Genomic DNA, 19,421 nt, shown 5'->3' with positions numbered 1-19,421 from the left:
TTCAGTGAAAAGGGGAGATTTGCATGTTAACATTTTTGTCTTGAACACAGCTGTAATTCAAATTGCATGGCAACAAGCAAACCAGGCTACCAATTTCAAAATGTGCACTACAGGTGAGCATACTTCACTACAGATATTTATGAATGTAACAAAAAGTCGAGGAAGCCCCACTCATTATTTTCAAAGTTGAAAAAAGGTGATTCTCCTAGAGTTCCAACATCTGCCATTTTCATCACATCTCAAAGCTTGTCAGGGACAATCACACACTTCACATAACAAAAAGATATTTATTTCAAAAACAAAATGGCACACAGGAAAACAAACATATGTACATACCATTATTAGCACACCCCCACCCCCGCCCATCCAAAAGTCTCCCAAAATACCAACAGGGCAAGTGTAACTCAAATGCTATAAGGACCATTACCACTGAAACACAATGGCTCAGAAAGTACAAAACAAATACCACCATTATTTTCCTTCCTGCAACTTGAGTAATTTCTTCCTCCATTTTGCTTCACTAGTGTCATAATCCCCTGTTGGTATTTACATCACATAATTAACAGCTGACTAGTTGGTGTGAATCAGTATTTCTGCCAATTAGCTGCTAACCATCTATGGAAACTTCAGCTGTTGCCCTGTTGATAGTATTAAAAATTAAGGGATGAATTAGTTGTACAACTTTTTTTCACTATGTTATATACATGAAAGTGAAAAACTTCCAATAGATAATAAAGATTACTCCAGAAAGATTGTATTGGTTGCAAGACACTGTAGTCCAAGGTGGGAGTGTGTTGTTGACAGTTTCTGGGAAATAAGGGCAGCTATAAGGCAAAGCTGGCTGTACATCCAAGTCAGAATGTCCATGTCCATTCTTCTGCTTATAGTGCTTGGGTTGATCGAAGATTATGTGTATATGTATGTTTCCCTCTACAAGCAGTCCATAGAGTTGTCAGGTAGCAACCCTATGGGTGGGGCCTTGCCCGGGAGGCAAGATGGGGGCAGCATAGAGTTGGGGGCAGGATCCACATTCTCTGAGTCTTCCATCCTTTCTGCACACCCTTCCCAGTTGATATGGAATCTTGTTACACGTGGGTTCAAGCCAAAATATTTCTCTGGAGCTGGAAGACAAACAGCATCAAGAGGGAAATTATTCAGTAGATGTACTTATATTTGCCAGAAGACATGTTCCATTTTTACATTATACTAAAGCCTGAGCAGTACTGTGGCACGCGTGCCCCTGATGACTGAGCGGAGTTTGCACTTTAAGACCAATGTATTAATGGATATTTCGCCCTTCCACAACGCAAAGGTTTAATTTTGTTCCAAAAAGTAATCCCCTCTCCTCTGCCATCATTCATTGCCTTCATAGATCTGATAGAAATTGGTAGGTGTAAGCAATAGCTCCACCTAGTTTACTCAATATTAATGTAACAGTCCTGTCATATCTGTGAATGGTAATGAACAAGGGTAGATGGGAGAGAACAAGTAAAGTACAAGTAAGCATTTCGTTGGACAGTGTATACCTTATGTACCCTATACATACGACTAATAAAACTTGAACATGTTCCTGGAAGGAAACACAGTCAAGCACACCCATTGAGTTTCCTCCTTTACCTGTCCATAGTCAGGTTTTATGGGTGGGTTTTCCCGCAGCTCTGGGTCAGTGTACTCGTTGTTGACATAGTACCCGATACGAATGAACTCCTGTCCACGGTATGTACAGGTGATTAGCGCCACAGTTACGCCGACAGCATCACTTTCTGGAATCAGACCCGTGTTTGGGGCATCCGCCTGTTGAAGGATAACATACAGTAGATGAGGTGCAAGGAGGAAGGCAGGAGAAGAGAGGGGTAAAGGGGGAGGGTGTAGTTTCTATATCGGATTTCTCCAATACAGCACCAGTGTGTCGCTAGTGATTATGTTATAAGCTCGGTGTTATTGTTTGGGAAAGGTTTCCATAGCTTGCGCTGTCACTAAGTACAGAATCAACAACCTCTGAATCATCAAATCAGTTGCTTTGTGAAGGTGTTAACCCATGTTCACAGTTGGCCATTGTTATGTAGATTATATCTTAAAAGTACCAGTGGCCTGGCCTTGGCCCCAAGTCAGAGCAGGTCCACTGGGAGAGAGAGAAATGAAGAGGGGCAAGGAAAGCTACAGCCAGACTACTGCTGAAATAACATGGTTAGTTACTGCCATCTATAAAAAATATATATAAAAAAAAAAAAAAAATGTAAAAAAAATCACCTGGAACACAAACATGTGCCTCCCGGCTGGTACTGGGCCAACCAGAACAGAGTCAAGGGTCTGGTCATACTCTTCACTCTCTGCTGAACCCACATATATGATCTTCCACTCAAGATCTGCAATACAAAAAAAGTATCAAATCACTGTCTTCCGGACCCACAAACTCGGTTCGACATTTTGGAGAAAGCAAGGAAATTGCTGGACTGTGAAGACTGCTCTGGTCAGAATTATGTTATCAATAACACCTGTGAATTTATTTGATTGTTTGGGTAGATAACGCGAAAGGCAAGTGGACATGTCTGCGTGTTCAAGAAGTTAACGTTAGTTACCTCCGTCAGAATTCCCCGCCGCAGCCAACAAAATACAAACAAAAGTTGGACACCATTCTGGCTAAACTAGCCAGCTATAGGCAAAGTAGCCAACTAACTAGCAATATCAACTAACGCCATCGTGTAGCTAAGCAATATCACAAAGTACAATGCGTTTTATTTATTTATGTATATATCTATATACACACTTTTTTTAAAGAGACACCTCTTTGTTCAGTAGACATAAGTGATTAATTAACCATTGTTTGCCACCTGTCGAATAATTACTTTGTTAATTCTCATCTGACGATTTATGGCGAGTTTGCTAACGTTAGCTCGCTAACTAAATTGCCAGTTTGAACATGAAGTAGCTAGCCGAGTTGATAATCTCAGAGCTAACTAACTAGCGATGTTCTCAACAAGGCTAGCTACTTCATGTTCAAACGGACAATTTAGCTAGCGAGGTAACGTTAGCAAACTAGCCCCACATCGTCTTGAGATTTATCTAGCGAGCTAACGTTAGCAAGCTAGCCATAAATCGTTAGATGAGAATAAACAAAGTAATTATTCGACAGGTGAGCACAACACTTACCTTCTGGCAGGTCTTCCATGCACTCAAATGTTATTTCGAATTGAAATGGGTTTCCGAATCGACTCGGGTTATCGAGGACAGCGACATTTAGTACTTGAACCTTCGCCATTATTGCGGCTCCTGCTGCGAGTGACAGACACTCTGGCTGAGAGTGGCCAGCAAATTTTCCCGGGAAGGTTTCAGGCCTCAACAATGTAGCAAATAGCAAGCAATGTTCTCACGCAGCGTACACAAAGATTCTATCACTGAAGAAATTCGTTTTTTTGCATTTAAAAATGCATCTGATTTTGCAAGTTGACAGCTACGCTTTAGTGTAATTTTGAAATTACTAGGTAGATACCTTATTGTTATGATAGCCTGCTATATGAGCCAATAATTTCAACAGAAATTGTATTTTTTAAAGAAAGTGCCATTAATGTTTTTGTATTTACTGTTATCTGGAATATTCATCTGACTAATTTTGTTCAAAACAACTATTTCAAAAACCACCCGCCAGTAAATTTCACAAAGCCACCAAAATGTCGGAAGGAAATGGGGCGGGTGGTTTTTCTGTTCTAAACGATGATTCGCTGGGTAGAACAACAGTAAAACTAGGATTGGCAAGCAACAAGTACGTTGTGCTCGAACAACGCCACAAGACGCGTGCAATTACCAAACGTTTCAGGTAGAAATTCAATTGGCACGACCCTATTCCCCCATGTACCCAAATCAAATGTATTTATATAGCCCTTCTTACATCAGCTGATATCTCAAAGTGTTGTATGGTGGCTAGGAAAAACTCCCCAGAAAGGCCAAAACCTAGGAAGAAACCTAGAGAGGAACCAGGCTATACGGGGTGGCCAGTCCTCTTCTGGCTGTGCCAGGTGGAGATTATAATAGAACATGGCCAAGATGTTCAAATGTTCATAAATGACCAGCATGGTCAAATTATAATAATCACAGTAGTTGTCGGGGTGCAGCAAGTCAGCACCTCAGGAGTAAATGTCAGTTGGCTTTTCGTAGCAGATCATTAAGAGTATCTCTACCGCTCCTGCTGTCTCTAGAGAGTTGAAAACAGCAGGTCTGGGACAGGTAGCGCGTCCGGTGAACAGGTCAGGGATCCATAGCAGCACGGCCAGTTGGACTGGGGACAGCAAGGAGCCATCATGCCAGGTAGTCCTGAGGCATGGTCCTAGGACTCAGGTCCTCTCCGAGAAAGAGAAAGAGAGAATTAGAGAGAGCATACTTAAATTCACACAGGACACCGGACAAGACAGGAGAAGTACTCCAGAGATAACAAACTGACCCTAGCCCCCTGACACCAAAGCAGTGCTACCCCACTGCTTTGGCCAAAGCAAACAAACACAACCACTCTACCAAATTCAGCCACTCTTTTAGATGGAAACATGTCAACATTCCAGTCTGGAGTGAAGAGGAAAGTCCCAAGACTATTTCATTTTTGGTCCCATAATGTCTACACCACATTTGTGTGTGTTTCAGTGGATTTGTGTATATGTGTAGGGCTCTAGCAATTGATGATGCATACTTCAAGTTTATGTTGTGTGTGTCGATAACCGAAGGACCTATGTGGCAGGGAGACTTTCTGCACACATAATGATGTGACTAATCAGTGCTTTTTGCAGACTGCAGAATGTAGGCCTACATAACATACAATATTGGGGTGGTTATGGGTTGACAATCAACCACACCAAATACAAACATGGAAATAGAATCATACATGGATCAGATTGTGTTTTCTATGCCAGTCTTCAGTCACATTCTGGCATAGGCCTAGATGAAACTGCGATGAGGCAAGGATTAAGGGACCATGATTAGCTGTGCTTATGGTATTTCAGGATTCTTTTGATCTTGCTTTGAGGATAGGGTCAGATAGAAAAATATAATTGCTCTCCACTAGAGGTCCTAAAACTGCAAGCAAATTCTCACCATGCACTCACATGAAACATGTGTCCCTTAAAATACAGGATTTAAAAAATGCAGCCCAAAGTTTCTCAAAATGTTCAGTGTCTACTCATTGGGCCTGAACATATTCCACAGCCTTTTATCTTTCTTTTGCAGATGGAAAAAGGTAGATGAACATGTTCAAGGCTTCAGACATGCATCAATAGAACAGTGTAGAACTTGAGAAAGGGTCCCATAGAACTCTGATAGTAAAGGATCCATAATGAGTGAGAGAGCATGAGCAATGGGAGGAAGTAGGCTCCATTGAGCAGGTGGATTTCTGTCCACTAGTCTGGTGCCTCATCATACAAAGGGTATCTGTCTCCTGTGCCACAGGTTGACACTGGGCTCAGGTACTGTAACATGAGACTGAAGTGAACCATGTGACCATAGGGGCGACGTGAAGAGGGAATTTAAAAAACAGTTTTACATAGTTAAATCTATAGGTAGTCTACGGTGATATATATCAAAATAAACCCATTCAGCCAGTAAAACGGCTTTGCGATCGGATTTAGTTTACAGATTATTTTTTCAAACGTTGTTGGGAAAGGTTTAATCATAAACACGTCCTGACATATGATCGAGTTTTGGTTCACCAACTCACTCGTTTAGGTGAGTCGGCGGAAGCCAGACGTTGTTTTTTTTTCGCAAGGAGTTGGATTGATCCCCGTTGCCTAAAACAGATATCAACATTATTTGGTGAAAAGGTGTGTAAAATGATCTGTACAGGTCTGTCTATAATAAAATTATACACTTCTTGTATTATTAGATCGACTAATTTGTTGTGGAGCAGGAGTGCAGTTTCTCTTTACATAAAATGGCTTGGAAGTATTGAAAATTAATTATGGGGCACTATAAATCCTATACTTTACAATACTTTAATAAGGCTTTACTTTTATTTCGATAGGATGCTACTTTCACAACATTTACTAAGAATATGATTTATGAATTGTCCTTTGTTATCTCAATGCCCTCCCTTACTCCCTCCCCACCTCCCTGAACAGGTGCAATTGTTCACGTTTTGACATGGTGCTGAATTAATCACAATTTTGCCTCTATGGTCAAATGTACATTTTAGTCATTTAGCAGATGCTCTTATCCAGAGCGACTTCCAGGAGCCATTAGCAGTGCCCTGCTTAAGGGAACATCGTCAGATTTTTTTAATCTATTCGGCTCAGAGATTCTAACCAGCGACCTTTCAGTTACTGGCACAACGCTCTTAACCCCTAGACTACCTGCAGCCCTATCAATTTCCGGTTGGACAGTTTCTGACAGTCGGAAATGTTTATAATAACTTGATTCATTATGTTCTATTGTATTGTCATGGTATGGGATAATTGTTTCTCCTGGGACTTACAATGATTCTATGCAGAATGAAATATAGAAAGCTGTTATGATTTCATCTTCTCTTACATTTTATGTCACTTTATGTACCAGACTCAATAACATTGGGGTTTCAATAGAGACTCGGGCTCAGTGTGGCTCCTTATGAACGCTTCTTTTTTCTTTAACACCATCTCCTTCATCTCTCTAGAACGGCCCTGGAGACTGACGCCGGTGTGCTTGTCTGCTGAGCACTACTCCTGATGAAATGGCCCCGACCTGATGTCCAGTCGTCCCCTTGCTGATGGTCTACCCTCTTTAGAACCCATTGGTTTGAATGGAGATGGCACTGCTCCCAGACATCGCGGCCTGGCCTGGTCTCCTGCCTGGGAGTGTCCTACTCCTGGTCTTGGGGAATAATCCTTCCTGGGTTGTGGGTGAGTCATGCCCCCCCCCCATCCTTCTTGTGAAATAACCCCATCACCACCACACTGGATTGTCTCTGACCACAGACAAACAATCTACTGTACGACTGCTTGGAACGATATGCACAAAAACACAAAAGCGAGTTGCACACAATTCTAGGCATTACTCAATTAAAACTAAAGCATGCAGTAACTTGCCAACAGGTTGTACAAATATTTCGTCATGCATGAGAGCTTTGGGTAGGAACCATTGGTAGGAAAAGCTCTGGTACACCCACTTTTCTTAATGCGGACATGTGATTTCTCTGCTTGTATTTGTAATGATTTATTACTTGTTGTAAAGTACGTATGAGCCCTTCTATGTTATATTTTACACTGTTATTTGTCAGTCCACTGAACTGTTAGTCAGGATCATTATCAGATGATAGTAAGACGTTATAAGGGGGTCGAATGTGCTTATAGAACATTTTCACAATGCATTATAGCTGTATATTACCCAGCAAGAAACAATAGATAAAGCAGCCCTTAGTGGTGGTTCTGAGTGCTCTTCTGATTTTCTGGTAATGGGACAACACTGAACAATGGCTGCACTCCAATGTCAACTGTAGTTAGTTTGCTACAATAAACGTATCAGGCTGTCACTGCTACAGGAAGTTTTCCTGTGTCTCATTTTGAGCAAAAGTTGTGCCCTCCCCCAAACAACCTACCCTTGTTTTTAGTTATCAAGGTGTACTTTTGCCCCTGGGGGAGTTTACTATTTTACTATTTGCATTAGCCAATCATTAACTTAGTTCGACATCTCTAAATGGGAGTTGAAGTTTTCTAAGCAAGACATCTACTGTGAATTAATAGTCAATAATCACTTTGACACCACACTGACATGGTAATCAAAATACAATAGTGCTTTTCCAGATACTTCAACTCGTAAAACTGTTCAGGGGCTGAGCTTCACTGACCACGGGCAAAGTCCGCATTCCAAGTCCTCGCCTCCCCCCTCTCTTACATTCAAGTAGTTACTGTGCGGGATGTCACAGAGTAATCACATGGTTTGTCATGGAGAAAGTGTCACGGCTGACTAGAAGGGGAAGGTAGGAATCAGGTGCAGAGAGCAGACGGTTCACGGAAAATTGCACTTTAATCCGGCACAAAATGATCATGCTCAAAACACAGGGCGGAAACCACAGACCAACCCAAAACACAAGTTAGCAACGGTCCGGAGCACAATAACGCCTCCGAACCGAGACGTGAATGTAATACAATCCCGCACAAACAAGGGCGGGCTACACAAGCTTAAATAGGAAAGCAAATCAAGAAAACACAAATAGGAACAGGTGCAACTCATAAGACTAAACTAAAAGAAAAGGGAATAAGGGATCGGTGTCGGCTAGTAGGCCGGTGACGACGACCTCCGAGCACCGCACCAACAGGCAGGGGAGCCAACTTCGGCGGGAGTCGCGACAGAAAGTGCCTGAAAAAAGCACTGGACTTGAGGAACTCAGTGATCCCATCGCATTGCAACAGGCTATTATGTTGTCAATCTATCAATCTAAAAATGACATCAACTTCCACCTTTCTGTTTTGTTTCCCCCTCCCCCTAGGCTGTAATTAAATTACTCTTAACTGTATTTAAATAACCTGATGTGTTAAAACATTTGCTTATTTGCTTATTATAATCCCCATGAGTTTTTACAGAAGCTGCAGCTACTCTTCCCGGGGTCCACAAAAAAACACAAAACATGAAAAGTAACAAAACACTGATACAGTAACAAATTTAAAATACAACGATATATAAACAATACAACTAAAAAATAATACAAACAATACTCATATACATGCTTTTACATTTGCATGTTGTTCTGGTATGTGGTCATGTGTGGACATGTAGGTTGTTGCCTCAGAGCACCACGTGTCATTTCTATCACCTGCACTTGGTATACAGTGTGTAATTTTAAAATGACCTGTTTTTCCACATTGTTCAATCCTATTGTGTTATGCTACATTGATCAAAGAGAGGGTCTATTTGTATTCTTGTAGCAAACTATTACAATGACCTGAGTGGTAATCTTGAATGTTTTCTACAGGGGACAACACAACTAATAGTCTACCCTCTTACACAACTGCCCCAGTGAGTAAACTGCCGCTATCTTTATCTCTGTTTTTTTTAGAGGAACTTCAACCAGAAGTATCCAGAGCTTTATTTCTGAGAATGACTACTACCCCTGTGTTGTTCTGCATCTAGGGACCCAACATTGCAGCTATTGTGGTCCCGACTGTTATAGTGGGGCTGCTGGCCATAGCAGCTGCTGTGCTAGTGTGGCTTTTCTGCGTGGTGAGGAAGAAGAGGCAGACGGAGGGGACGTACCGGCCCAGTGCTGAGGAGCAAACGGGGGTCAGCAGTGTTGAGACACCAGACGCTCTCAAACTGCCCAAGGAGGAGAGACTCATCTGAGCCTAGTCTCTCAGAAGTCTCTCAACACCTGTCCTGTACATCCAAGCAACAGCTAAATCCTGATGACTCTAGAAGCTCCACCTAAAGAGCTGATGATTACCTAGATATTAGAGGGTCATGACACAACGTTGACAGATACAGGATGGGACGAGAGGTACACAGCACCTAGCCCTGGAAGAGGAGGGCCCAGGCACTGTGTACTGTACGTACTGCAAGCACATGGACTAGTGCTAGTACAGGACCTGGACATAGGCATTGGGATAGCTACTGCAAATACCACAGCCTGTAACTAGAACAACTAGAACTAAGGTTCATGGGGCTCTGACTGCTTTCTCTATGGTGTGTTATTTAATAGCACTGGCATATTTGAATGGGATACACATGTACACAATCATTCAAATGGTCATACTGGAAGAGGAAACAAACCCATCACCTGCACTAGATGGAAGAGGACCAGTATTCAGTCCCTGCTCATACTTGTCTTTGGTAAATACATTTCAGTCTGAGTATTTCAGTCCTCTGTCTAGGCAATTTGGCTCTCTCAACAGCTACAAAAAGACTGGAAACAGTCTAACTGCTATAATCGTAAGCAGACTGCTGTTACCTGTGCCACCATGATACATGTAAAAAATGATATTGGAATGTAATGTAAATGTTTGTATAAATTCCTTATGGATTACTTAAATGTATAGCGTGCAATAATATTTGTTTAACCACTATTGATTGTCAGAAAAGCATTTAATTGTCTAGATTTTTACACTGATTACTTACCTCAATTACATGTCTCACTACTGTATCAGTCCTGTATACAGCTTTACAGATAATGACACTGTAAGCTAATATTATCTGGAAAACATTTCTCCCAGTGGGATATTCTGTTTGCGGATACTGTGTGCAGAACAAATAATTATGTCATTATTAATCATATTTAAGCACAAAATGAATGATTGTTTACATTTGAATAATTGTATTGTAGTATTTCAGAATTGTTACATTAATTTAACATTGGCTGAAATGTGATACTACATTAGATCATATCTTCTATGTGTGTTCTTACCAGTACGCTGTTTGTATTTTGAAAAGCCTATGATGGGATTCAATTCTCATCATGTAGAGTTGTTACACGATGTCATGACATATTTATCTTTTGTAGCCTACATTTTAAATAAATACCAATAGTCATTTTTAGAATTGGCCACCTCAGTAGATTTTCTTTGCATAATCAGTGCTGGACTTTGATCAGATGATGTCAAGACTTGCTTCTCTCTCTCTCTCTCTTGTGAAAACACAACCAGACATCTATGAGGAATTAACGAGAGGGCAAAAGCAGAAGACAGAGCATCGTATAAGCTGACATCCCTAAAATGGTGAGTGTGAAGTGTATGAGAAATAACGCATTTGCTCAGCATGCAGACCTTACTAGTCAGCTTTCGGTGAAGCTGTGATTGACAAAATAGCTTCAGTCAGAATTATTAGCCGGCGGCAACTGACTGCAGGAGCTGGGAGGTGATGACTGCTGAAAACAATGAATCCAAGTCTTTCTGTCGTTAACGGTCACTATACGTCAGTCTCATTTCACCTGCTGTTACATTCTAGGAATGCATTCCAATGCAGTTTATTGCTACTAACTCATTGGCATGAACCCATAATGGGCAGTGCAGTTTGTCTTCAGCCTATAGTTAATGCTCCCACACAAACCCAGTTTCCAACTGTGGTTGGCCTTTTCTGGTTTGTAAATCTGCTTTTACTTTTGACATTAAAAATGTCAAACAATAAAAACATAGAGTAAGTACCAATTTAATTTGAACTTTAAAATCACTTGCTTTTAATTCTGCAAAGCAATGATGAGATGAATGTAGGAAAATGGAAACAATTCAGTGGATTTCCAACATACAACAACAAAATAATGTCAAAAGTTTACTACAATCTGGTAAGATCACTGTTTAATGTGAAAAACATTCAATTCATTTAGGAACATCTGCCTTCTTGAGAGAAAGCAGATGGTAAGGATGAAGGGATGGAGTTGGGGACAGGACGGAGGGGAGTGATAGACTGTTTGGCAGTTGAGTGACGGGATGGTTTAGGCGGCTTCCTCTTCTCCCTCCTCTTCAAACTCGCCCTCCTCAGCGGTGGCATCTTGGTACTGCTGGTACTCAGACACCAGGTCATTCATGTTGCTCTCAGCCTCAGTGAACTCCATCTCATCCATACCCTCTCCAGTGTACCAGTGAAGGAAGGCCTTACGACGGAACATGGCAGTGAACTGCTCAGAGATACGCTTGAACAGCTCCTGGATGGCTGTGCTGTTGCCGATGAAGGTGGCAGACATCTTGAGGCCGCGGGGTGGGATGTCACAGACAGCGGTCTTCACGTTGTTGGGGATCCATTCCACAAAGTAGCTGCTGTTCTTGTTCTGGACGTTGAGCATCTGCTCGTCCACCTCCTTCATGGACATGCGACCACGGAAGATGGCGGCCACGGTGAGGTAACGGCCGTGACGAGGGTCGCAGGCTGCCATCATGTTCTTGGAGTCGAACATCTGCTGGGTGAGCTCAGGCACGGACAGGGCGCGGTACTGCTGGCTCCCCCTGCTGGTGAGGGGGGCGAAGCCGGGCATGAAGAAGTGCAGGCGGGGGAAGGGCACCATGTTGACAGCCAGTTTGCGGAGGTCGGCGTTGAGCTGGCCAGGGAAACGAAGGCAGGTGGTCACTCCACTCATGGTGGCTGACACCAGGTGGTTGAGGTCTCCATAGGTGGGTGTGGTGAGCTTGAGAGTGCGGAAGCAGATGTCGTAGAGGGCTTCGTTGTCGATGCAGAAGGTCTCATCTGTGTTCTCCACCAGCTGATGCACAGAGAGGGTGGCGTTGTAGGGCTCCACCACTGTGTCGGACACTTTGGGAGAGGGCACCACGCTGAAGGTGTTCATGATGCGGTCAGGGTACTCCTCACGGATCTTGCTGATGAGCAGGGTGCCCATGCCAGAGCCAGTACCCCCACCCAGGGAGTGGGTGAGCTGGAAGCCCTGGAGACAGTCACAGCTCTCTGCCTCCTTCCTCACTACATCCATGACAGAGTCTACCAGCTCTGCTCCCTCTGTGTAGTGGCCCTTGGCCCAGTTGTTTCCAGCTCCGCTCTGACCTGCATACAAGTGTCATAAACCACAACTTCACTGACGGGACAAGATTACATTAGTAGACTACCACCAAATCTCATATTTCCACTGACTACCAAACCAATCACTCACCGAAGACAAAGTTGTCTGGCCTGAAGATCTGTCCGAAAGGGCCAGACCTGACAGAGTCCATGGTGCCCGGCTCCAGATCCACCAGAATGGCACGGGGAACATACTTCCCACCTGAAAAAGACAATAAATATTGGGCGTACTGAACCAATTATTACTGTGCATATTTGCACTGTATTTGTGATAATAGGGTATCTCTGAATGCCAGTATTTTCATTGTTAATACAAGATTCTATTTAATCAATTGTGTATGTTTCTGTTTGTTTCAATAATTGGTGACATTATGTGGTTAATGTATGCAATGCTATATAATGTGCATACTGTACCTGAGGCCTCATTGTAGTACACATTGATCCTGTCTAGCTGCAGGTCGCTGTCTCCATGGTAGGTTCCAGTCGGGTCGATGCCATGCTCATCACTGATCACCTCCCAGAACTGAGACAGTGAGAGAGACAGAAGTTGAGATGCAAGTCAATAGCAATACACAGAAGCATCCATTTAAAATGCAAGTTAGAATATAAAATATAAATAAATAGATATAATACAATGTCTTTTCTGTTACATGGACATTTACCTTTTTGTGAGAAACACAAATAGCATAATTTGCATTAAATATTCCCTTTACATAATTATGTAAGCCTCTAAATGATTTAAATTATGTATTAAAATTCCATATTGATCTAAATATTTATCAGGTTAAATATGTTGTGTCATAAAAGAGAGGAGAGGAAGGTATTCTAGTACCGTTATCTCCCTTCCATTGTACGTCCATTTAGGGACCCAAATAACTGTTTGGAATGAGTCAGCAGCAACAATAACAAATCTGCCCATTTCATATGCAACCGTGATTCAAACTGATAGTAATCGGATATAGCTATTGTTTAGCCTATTTCTCTTCTACACATATTTATTTTGTGCACGGAATGACCATGCATTTTTCATGCATGATATATTGTAGCCAATCGATAATGCAGTTCTGCACCAGCTTCCTCTACAAGTATTATGGGTGGATTACCAGCGGTCTTTATTCATTTTGGTACGCAGAGGTTAAAAAAAGAAATGTGGCTTATATAGCTCGCCTGCAATAATTCACATGAAGCAATATATTTTCTTGGTAAAATACAAAGGAGTCAACAATGATACCTTGGCTCCGATCTGGTTACCGCACTGGCCGGCTTGCAGATGCACTATTTCTCGCATTATGGCTGGATGGACGGGCGTTGGCAGTGAGGAGACCGCAGTCGAGATTTGGCCCGGAGGACGCTTCTTCTCTTCTTCCCCAGCTGACTCTCTGATAGGCCCGCCTCTCCTTCAACTACTGGGCCGAATCGGTGGGCGTCATCCTCATGGTAACCAAAGACCAGAGGAGAGAAGGGATCCTCAGCTCGTGGAGAGAGTGGATAGGATGCTGTTATTTGGAAGTCTTCATCAATGAGTGTTCCAGAGATGGGCAGTCACCCGACCCTACTGACTGAGTGGTGTAGTGATGCGCAGTCACCCGACCTTACTGACTGAGTGGTGTAGTGATGCGCAGTCACCTGACCCTACTGACTGAGTGGTATAGTGATGCCCAGTCACCCGACCCTACTGACTGAGTGGTGTAGTGATGCGCAGTCACCCGACCTTACTGACTGAGTGGTGTAGTGATGCGCAGTCACCCGACCCTACTGACTGAGCGGTGTAGTGATGCGCAGTCACCCGACCCTACTGACTGAGCGGTGTAGTGATGCGCAGTCACCCGACCCTACTGACTGAGCGGTGTAGTGATGCGCAGTCACCCGACCCTACTGACTGAGCGGTGTAGTGATGCGCAGTCACCCGACCCTACTGACTGAGCGGTGTAGTGATGCGCAGTCACCCGACCCTACTGACTGAGCGGTGTAGTGATAGCTGCATGCATCCTACAGTAAAATAGACTATCGTAAGTGAGCTGAAGGTATCATTGTCATCAACACACTAATGATGTTCATGAGAGATTTTCCCCAGTAACAGAAAGTGGTCACAATCAAGAGTGGTGAAGCACAAGATACAAACCACACACTGTGGACTGATGATATATTGGCACCAACCAAAAAAATACATATTTAAAATACCATACTGTAGATTGAGGCGGATGGTAGTCGGCTATTATTAAATCAATATTCTGAAACCGACTGTGGTCAAGATAAACACCTTGCAAGTGTGATCAAACAGGTGAAGCCCCCTCCCATTATGTAAATCCAACAATTTACACAGGCTTCACAGGAAGAAACTTGGTTTGGCATTGATGTTGTGTACACTGTAAAGGTGTTGCTGTAACATTAACAGTAATTTACAGGCAGCTAGGGGTAAGTAAGTTAATGTATTTCATGTTGCAGTAGAACTACTGCAATTTAAATACAGTGTCTAAATGAGTACTGTGTAATGACACATGGTACAATACCATAGAATTTAGGTATATTTCACTGGTCACCCCCACGCATATCTCCTTCACCAACTTTAAGCATCAGCTGTCAGAGCAGCTTACAGATCATTGCACCTGTACATAGCCCATCTGTAAATAGCCCATCCAACTACGTCATCCCCATATATATTTTTTTTTTCTTCTCCTTTGCACCCCAGTATTTCTACTTGCACATTCATCTTCTGCACATCTATCACTCCAGTGTTTATTTGCTAAATTGTCATTATTTCGCCACTACGGCCTATTTATTGCCTTATCTCCCTAATCTTACCTCATTTGCACACACTGTATTTAGACTTTTTCTATTGTATTATTGACTGTACGTTTGTTTATTCCGTGTGTAACTGTGTTGTTTGTGTTGCACAGCTTTGATTTATCTTGGCCAGGTCGCAGTTGTAAATGAGAACTTGTTCTCAACTGGCCTACCTGGTTAAATAAAGATACAAATACATCATATAAAAATACATTACAGCATATCAATGAATATTTGGTGTTTTGTATCACTTGCACTTGTAGAGGCCTTAACAAAGGCTTCCAAACCGGCAGCGACGACAGGGCAAAACAGGCCAAAATGCTCAAACAAAGACTTGCTACCAATCTAATCCATCCCCTATATATTTTAAATTGATGGGGCACTGTAACCACATAAGAGTTAGATTGGTACAGCATTCTCAGTCACAGGTGAAAAGAATAGTCTCTTACAAGGTACGCGTCAAAATGTATTAATGAGCCATAAACAAAAAGGTTTTGGCGCTTCAAAAATACAGTGCGGTACTGTATTCTGTGGAAAGGAATTGCCCGGCACACAACATTTTCCCAATGCACCATAATTTACCTACCATGGTCCAAAGTGTGTGAAGTATTCTGACCTGCTGGTTGTACGTCAGATAACCAGCAGCTCAAATGATGGACTGATGTTTTTACAGAAAGATTTTTTTTTTTTGTAAACTTTGAAGATTATCTCATGTATTGAAAAGGTTATTTAAGTAAAGCAACACACCAAGCATTGGAACACATTGTTAATTTATTCACATAATTCAATTTAGACATCGAGTTACAGCTTGCTGCTTTCATAAGAAACCTTATGTTAGAATACCCTCTGACTTCTAGGATGAGACCTGAAAACCTTACAGGATACTAATTAGACTGAAGGGAACCGCTGAAGAGATGCTTGAGCACATTCATTTAATTATCACAAATTTGAGTTTCCTTTTCTTTAACATTAACTTGACAAGTTGTGCTTTGGGGTCAGGACGGAGGGGAGTGATAGACTGTTTGGCAGTTGAGTGACGGGATGGTTTAGGCGGCTTCCTCTTCTCCCTCCTCTTCAAACTCGCCCTCCTCAGCGGTGGCATCTTGGTACTGCTGGTACTCAGACACCAGGTCATTCATGTTGCTCTCAGCCTCAGTGAACTCCATCTCATCCATACCCTCTCCGGTGTACCAGTGAAGGAAGGCCTTACGACGGAACATGGCAGTGAACTGCTCAGAGATACGCTTGAACAGCTCCTGGATGGCTGTGCTGTTGCCGATGAAGGTGGCAGACATCTTGAGGCCGCGGGGTGGGATGTCGCAGACAGCGGTCTTCACGTTGTTGGGGATCCATTCCACAAAGTAGCTGCTGTTCTTGTTCTGGACGTTGAGCATCTGCTCGTCCACCTCCTTCATGGACATGCGGCCACGGAAGATGGCGGCCACGGTGAGGTAACGGCCGTGACGAGGGTCGCAGGCTGCCATCATGTTCTTGGAGTCGAACATCTGCTGGGTGAGCTCAGGCACGGACAGGGCGCGGTACTGCTGGCTCCCCCTGCTGGTGAGGGGGGCGAAGCCGGGCATGAAGAAGTGCAGGCGGGGAAGGGCACCATGTTGACAGCCAGTTTGCGGAGGTCGGCGTTGAGCTGGCCAGGGAAACGAAGGCAGGTGGTCACTCCACTCATGGTGGCTGACACCAGGTGGTTGAGGTCTCCATAGGTGGGTGTGGTGAGCTTGAGAGTGCGGAAGCAGATGTCGTAGAGGGCTTCGTTGTCGATGCAGAAGGTCTCATCTGTGTTCTCCACCAGCTGATGCACAGAGAGGGTGGCGTTGTAGGGCTCCACCACTGTGTCGGACACTTTGGGAGAGGGCACCACGCTGAAGGTGTTCATGATGCGGTCAGGGTACTCCTCACGGATCTTGCTGATGAGCAGGGTGCCCATGCCAGAGCCAGTACCCCCACCCAGGGAGTGGGTGAGCTGGAAGCCCTGGAGACAGTCACAGCTCTCTGCCTCCTTCCTCACTACATCCATGACAGAGTCTACCAGCTCTGCTCCCTCGGTGTAGTGGCCCTTGGCCCAGTTGTTTCCAGCTCCACTCTGGCCTGCAGACAGAAGTGTCATAACCCATTATTTCCTGGACAAGATTACATTAGTAGACTACCACCAAATCTCATATTTCCACTGACTACCAAACCAATCACTCACCGAAGACAAAGTTGTCTGGCCTGAAGATCTGTCCGAAGGGGCCAGACCTGACAGAGTCCATGGTGCCCGGCTCCAGATCCACCAGGATGGCACGGGGGACATACTTCCCACCTGAAAAATCAAATCAAAATTAAATACATTTTTATTTGTCACATACACATGGTTAGCAGATGTTAATGTGAGTGTAGGGAAATGCTTGTGCTTCTAGTTCCGACCATACAGTAATATCTAACAAGTAATCTAACAATTTCACAACAACTACCTTATACACACACAAGTGTAAAGGAATGAATAAGAATATGTACATAAAATAAGAAGAGGGAAATGTTGCGCATACTGAAACTATTGTTGCTGTACATGTTTTATATATATGTATTATTTGTTTGTATAAGTGTAATCAGTTAATTTTCCTAATTAAAACAGACGTTTATTTAATTGTGCATGTTTCAATAATTGGAGACATTGTGGTTTATGTATGAAATGCTATATAATGTGCATACTGTACCTGAGGCCTCATTGTAGTACACATTGATCCTGTCTAGCTGCAGGTCGCTGTCTCCATGGTAGGTTCCAGTCGGGTCGATGCCATGCTCATCACTGATCACCTCCCAGAACTGAGACGAGAGAATGAGTGAGAGAGAGTGAGCGAGGGAGGGTACAGGGGAGGAGATGCAAGTCAATAGCAATACACAGAAGCATCCATTTAAAACGCAAATTAGAATATAAATAAATAGATAATGCAATGTGTATTTTCTGTTGCATGGACATTTACCTTTTCAAGAGCAACACAAATAGCATGACTTGCATTAAATAATCCCTTTACATAATTATGGAATCGTCTAAATGCTTCAAATTAAGCATTAAAATGCCATTTAGACCGAAATATTAATCGGGTTGAATATGTAATGTCATAAGAGGGAGGACGGAGGTATTCTAGTAGGCTACCATTTCTTTCCCTTCAACGCCCATATTACAAGGACCCCAAATAACCATTGGGAATGAATCAGCGGAAACAATAAAACATAATTATTATTTTTTTTAAATCAGGGCATGTTATATCGTATGCAACATCTATTAAAAATGAGTTTATCTTGTGCACGGAATGGTCATGCATTTTTCGTCCATGGTAGCCTATAGGCCTATTATAGACCATCGAGGATGCAGTCTTATGGGTGGATTACAAGCGGCCATTCTTAATTTAGCTGCGCACTACGCAGAGAGAACGAGGTTTATCTAGGTCGCTTGCAATCCCCAAATGAAGCAATCTATTTTATTGATATACAAACAAGAGAAGAGTAATACCTTGGCTCCAATCTGGTTTCCGCACTGTCCGGCTTGCAGATGCACTATTTCGCGCATTTTGGATGGAAGGAAGGGCGTTAGCTGTGAGGATTCGACGGTGGAACGAGAAGGTACTGGGCTTGGAGGACTCTCTTTGTCTTCTTACCCAGCTGACTATCTGATAGACCCGCCTCTCCTGCTACTACTGGGCCGAATCGGTGGTGCAACCTGACGTCATCCCCATGGTAACGAAAGACTGGAGGAAAAGTGGGATACATCGTCCTAGGCTCGTGGAGAGAGCGGATAGGATGCTGTGATTTGGATCTCGCCATTTTATTTATTTTATTTTATTTAACCTTTATTTAACTAGGCAAGTCAGTTAAGAACAAATTCTTATTTACAATGACGGTCTACCAAAAGGCAAAAGGCCTCTTGCGAGAACGGGGCCTGGGATAAAATAAATAATAATAGTAATAATAATAAATACAATATAAATACAGTGCAAAACACACATCACAACAAGAGAGTCAACACAACACTACATAAAGTGAGACCTAAGACAACAACATCACGAGGCAGCAACTCATGACAAAATAGCATGGTAGCAACACAACATAACAACAACATGGTACAACCATTGGGCACAGACAACAACACAAAAGTCAAGAAGGTAGAGACAACAATACATCACACAAAGCAGCCACAACTG

At 43.0% G+C, this 19,421-nt stretch overlaps 2 protein-coding genes and 2 pseudogenes across 3 annotated transcripts; 1 reads left to right on the top strand and 3 right to left on the bottom strand.

Annotated features, from left to right (window-relative positions):
- Positions 1–273: 273 nt before the first annotated feature.
- On the bottom strand, positions 274–3,682 carry LOC135554479 (histone chaperone asf1b-B-like; annotated as a pseudogene).
- On the top strand, positions 2,402–12,129 carry LOC135554480 (protein crumbs homolog 3-like). 2 transcript variants are annotated; one of them, XM_064986803.1, is made up of 4 exons: positions 2,402–2,470; positions 6,626–6,851; positions 8,921–8,964; positions 9,079–12,129. In XM_064986803.1, the coding sequence occupies exons 2-4, from the start codon at positions 6,752–6,754 to the stop codon at positions 9,286–9,288; spliced, it is 354 nt and encodes a 117-aa protein (XP_064842875.1). In that variant the 5' UTR covers positions 2,402–2,470; positions 6,626–6,751; the 3' UTR covers positions 9,289–12,129. The 2 variants fall into 2 exon arrangements, with proteins under 2 accessions (XP_064842875.1, XP_064842874.1); XM_064986802.1 differs by lacking the exon at positions 2,402–2,470 and adding an exon at positions 5,461–5,798.
- On the bottom strand, positions 11,217–13,944 carry LOC135554478 (tubulin beta-4B chain-like). The gene is made up of 4 exons (XM_064986800.1): positions 13,673–13,944; positions 12,856–12,964; positions 12,533–12,643; positions 11,217–12,426 (listed from the first exon to the last, which is right to left on the bottom strand). Exons 1-4 carry the CDS (start codon positions 13,727–13,729, stop codon positions 11,369–11,371), a joined length of 1,335 nt encoding a protein of 444 aa, XP_064842872.1. The 5' UTR covers positions 13,730–13,944; the 3' UTR covers positions 11,217–11,368.
- A 2,034-nt stretch (positions 13,945–15,978) lies between these two features.
- LOC135554477 (tubulin beta-4B chain-like) lies at positions 15,979–18,890 on the bottom strand (annotated as a pseudogene).
- Positions 18,891–19,421: the final 531 nt, after the last annotated feature.

This window comes from Oncorhynchus masou, chromosome 14, assembly GCF_036934945.1.
Source record: "Oncorhynchus masou masou isolate Uvic2021 chromosome 14, UVic_Omas_1.1, whole genome shotgun sequence".
NCBI classification, from domain to species: domain Eukaryota; kingdom Metazoa; phylum Chordata; class Actinopteri; order Salmoniformes; family Salmonidae; genus Oncorhynchus; species Oncorhynchus masou.
The sequence above is the reverse complement of the archived record's forward strand: the minus strand, read 5'-3'. Positions and strand labels throughout refer to the sequence as shown.

Coding starts and splice junctions, on each gene's coding strand:
- LOC135554480 (XM_064986803.1), top strand. CDS start 6,752: ATGGAGATGGCACTGCTCCCAGACATCGCGGCCTGGCCTGGTCTCCTG. Junction 6,852..8,920: donor TAATCCTTCCTGGGTTGTGG/GTGAGTCATGCC, acceptor TGTTTTCTACAG/GGGACAACACAACTAATAGT. Junction 8,965..9,078: donor CCTCTTACACAACTGCCCCA/GTGAGTAAACTG, acceptor TTCTGCATCTAG/GGACCCAACATTGCAGCTAT.
- LOC135554478 (XM_064986800.1), bottom strand. CDS start 13,729: ATGCGAGAAATAGTGCATCTGCAAGCCGGCCAGTGCGGTAACCAGATC. Junction 12,965..13,672: donor GTAACCAGATCGGAGCCAAG/GTATCATTGTTG, acceptor TCACTGTCTCAG/TTCTGGGAGGTGATCAGTGA. Junction 12,427..12,532: donor GCCAGACAACTTTGTCTTCG/GTGAGTGATTGG, acceptor ACTTGTATGCAG/GTCAGAGCGGAGCTGGAAAC.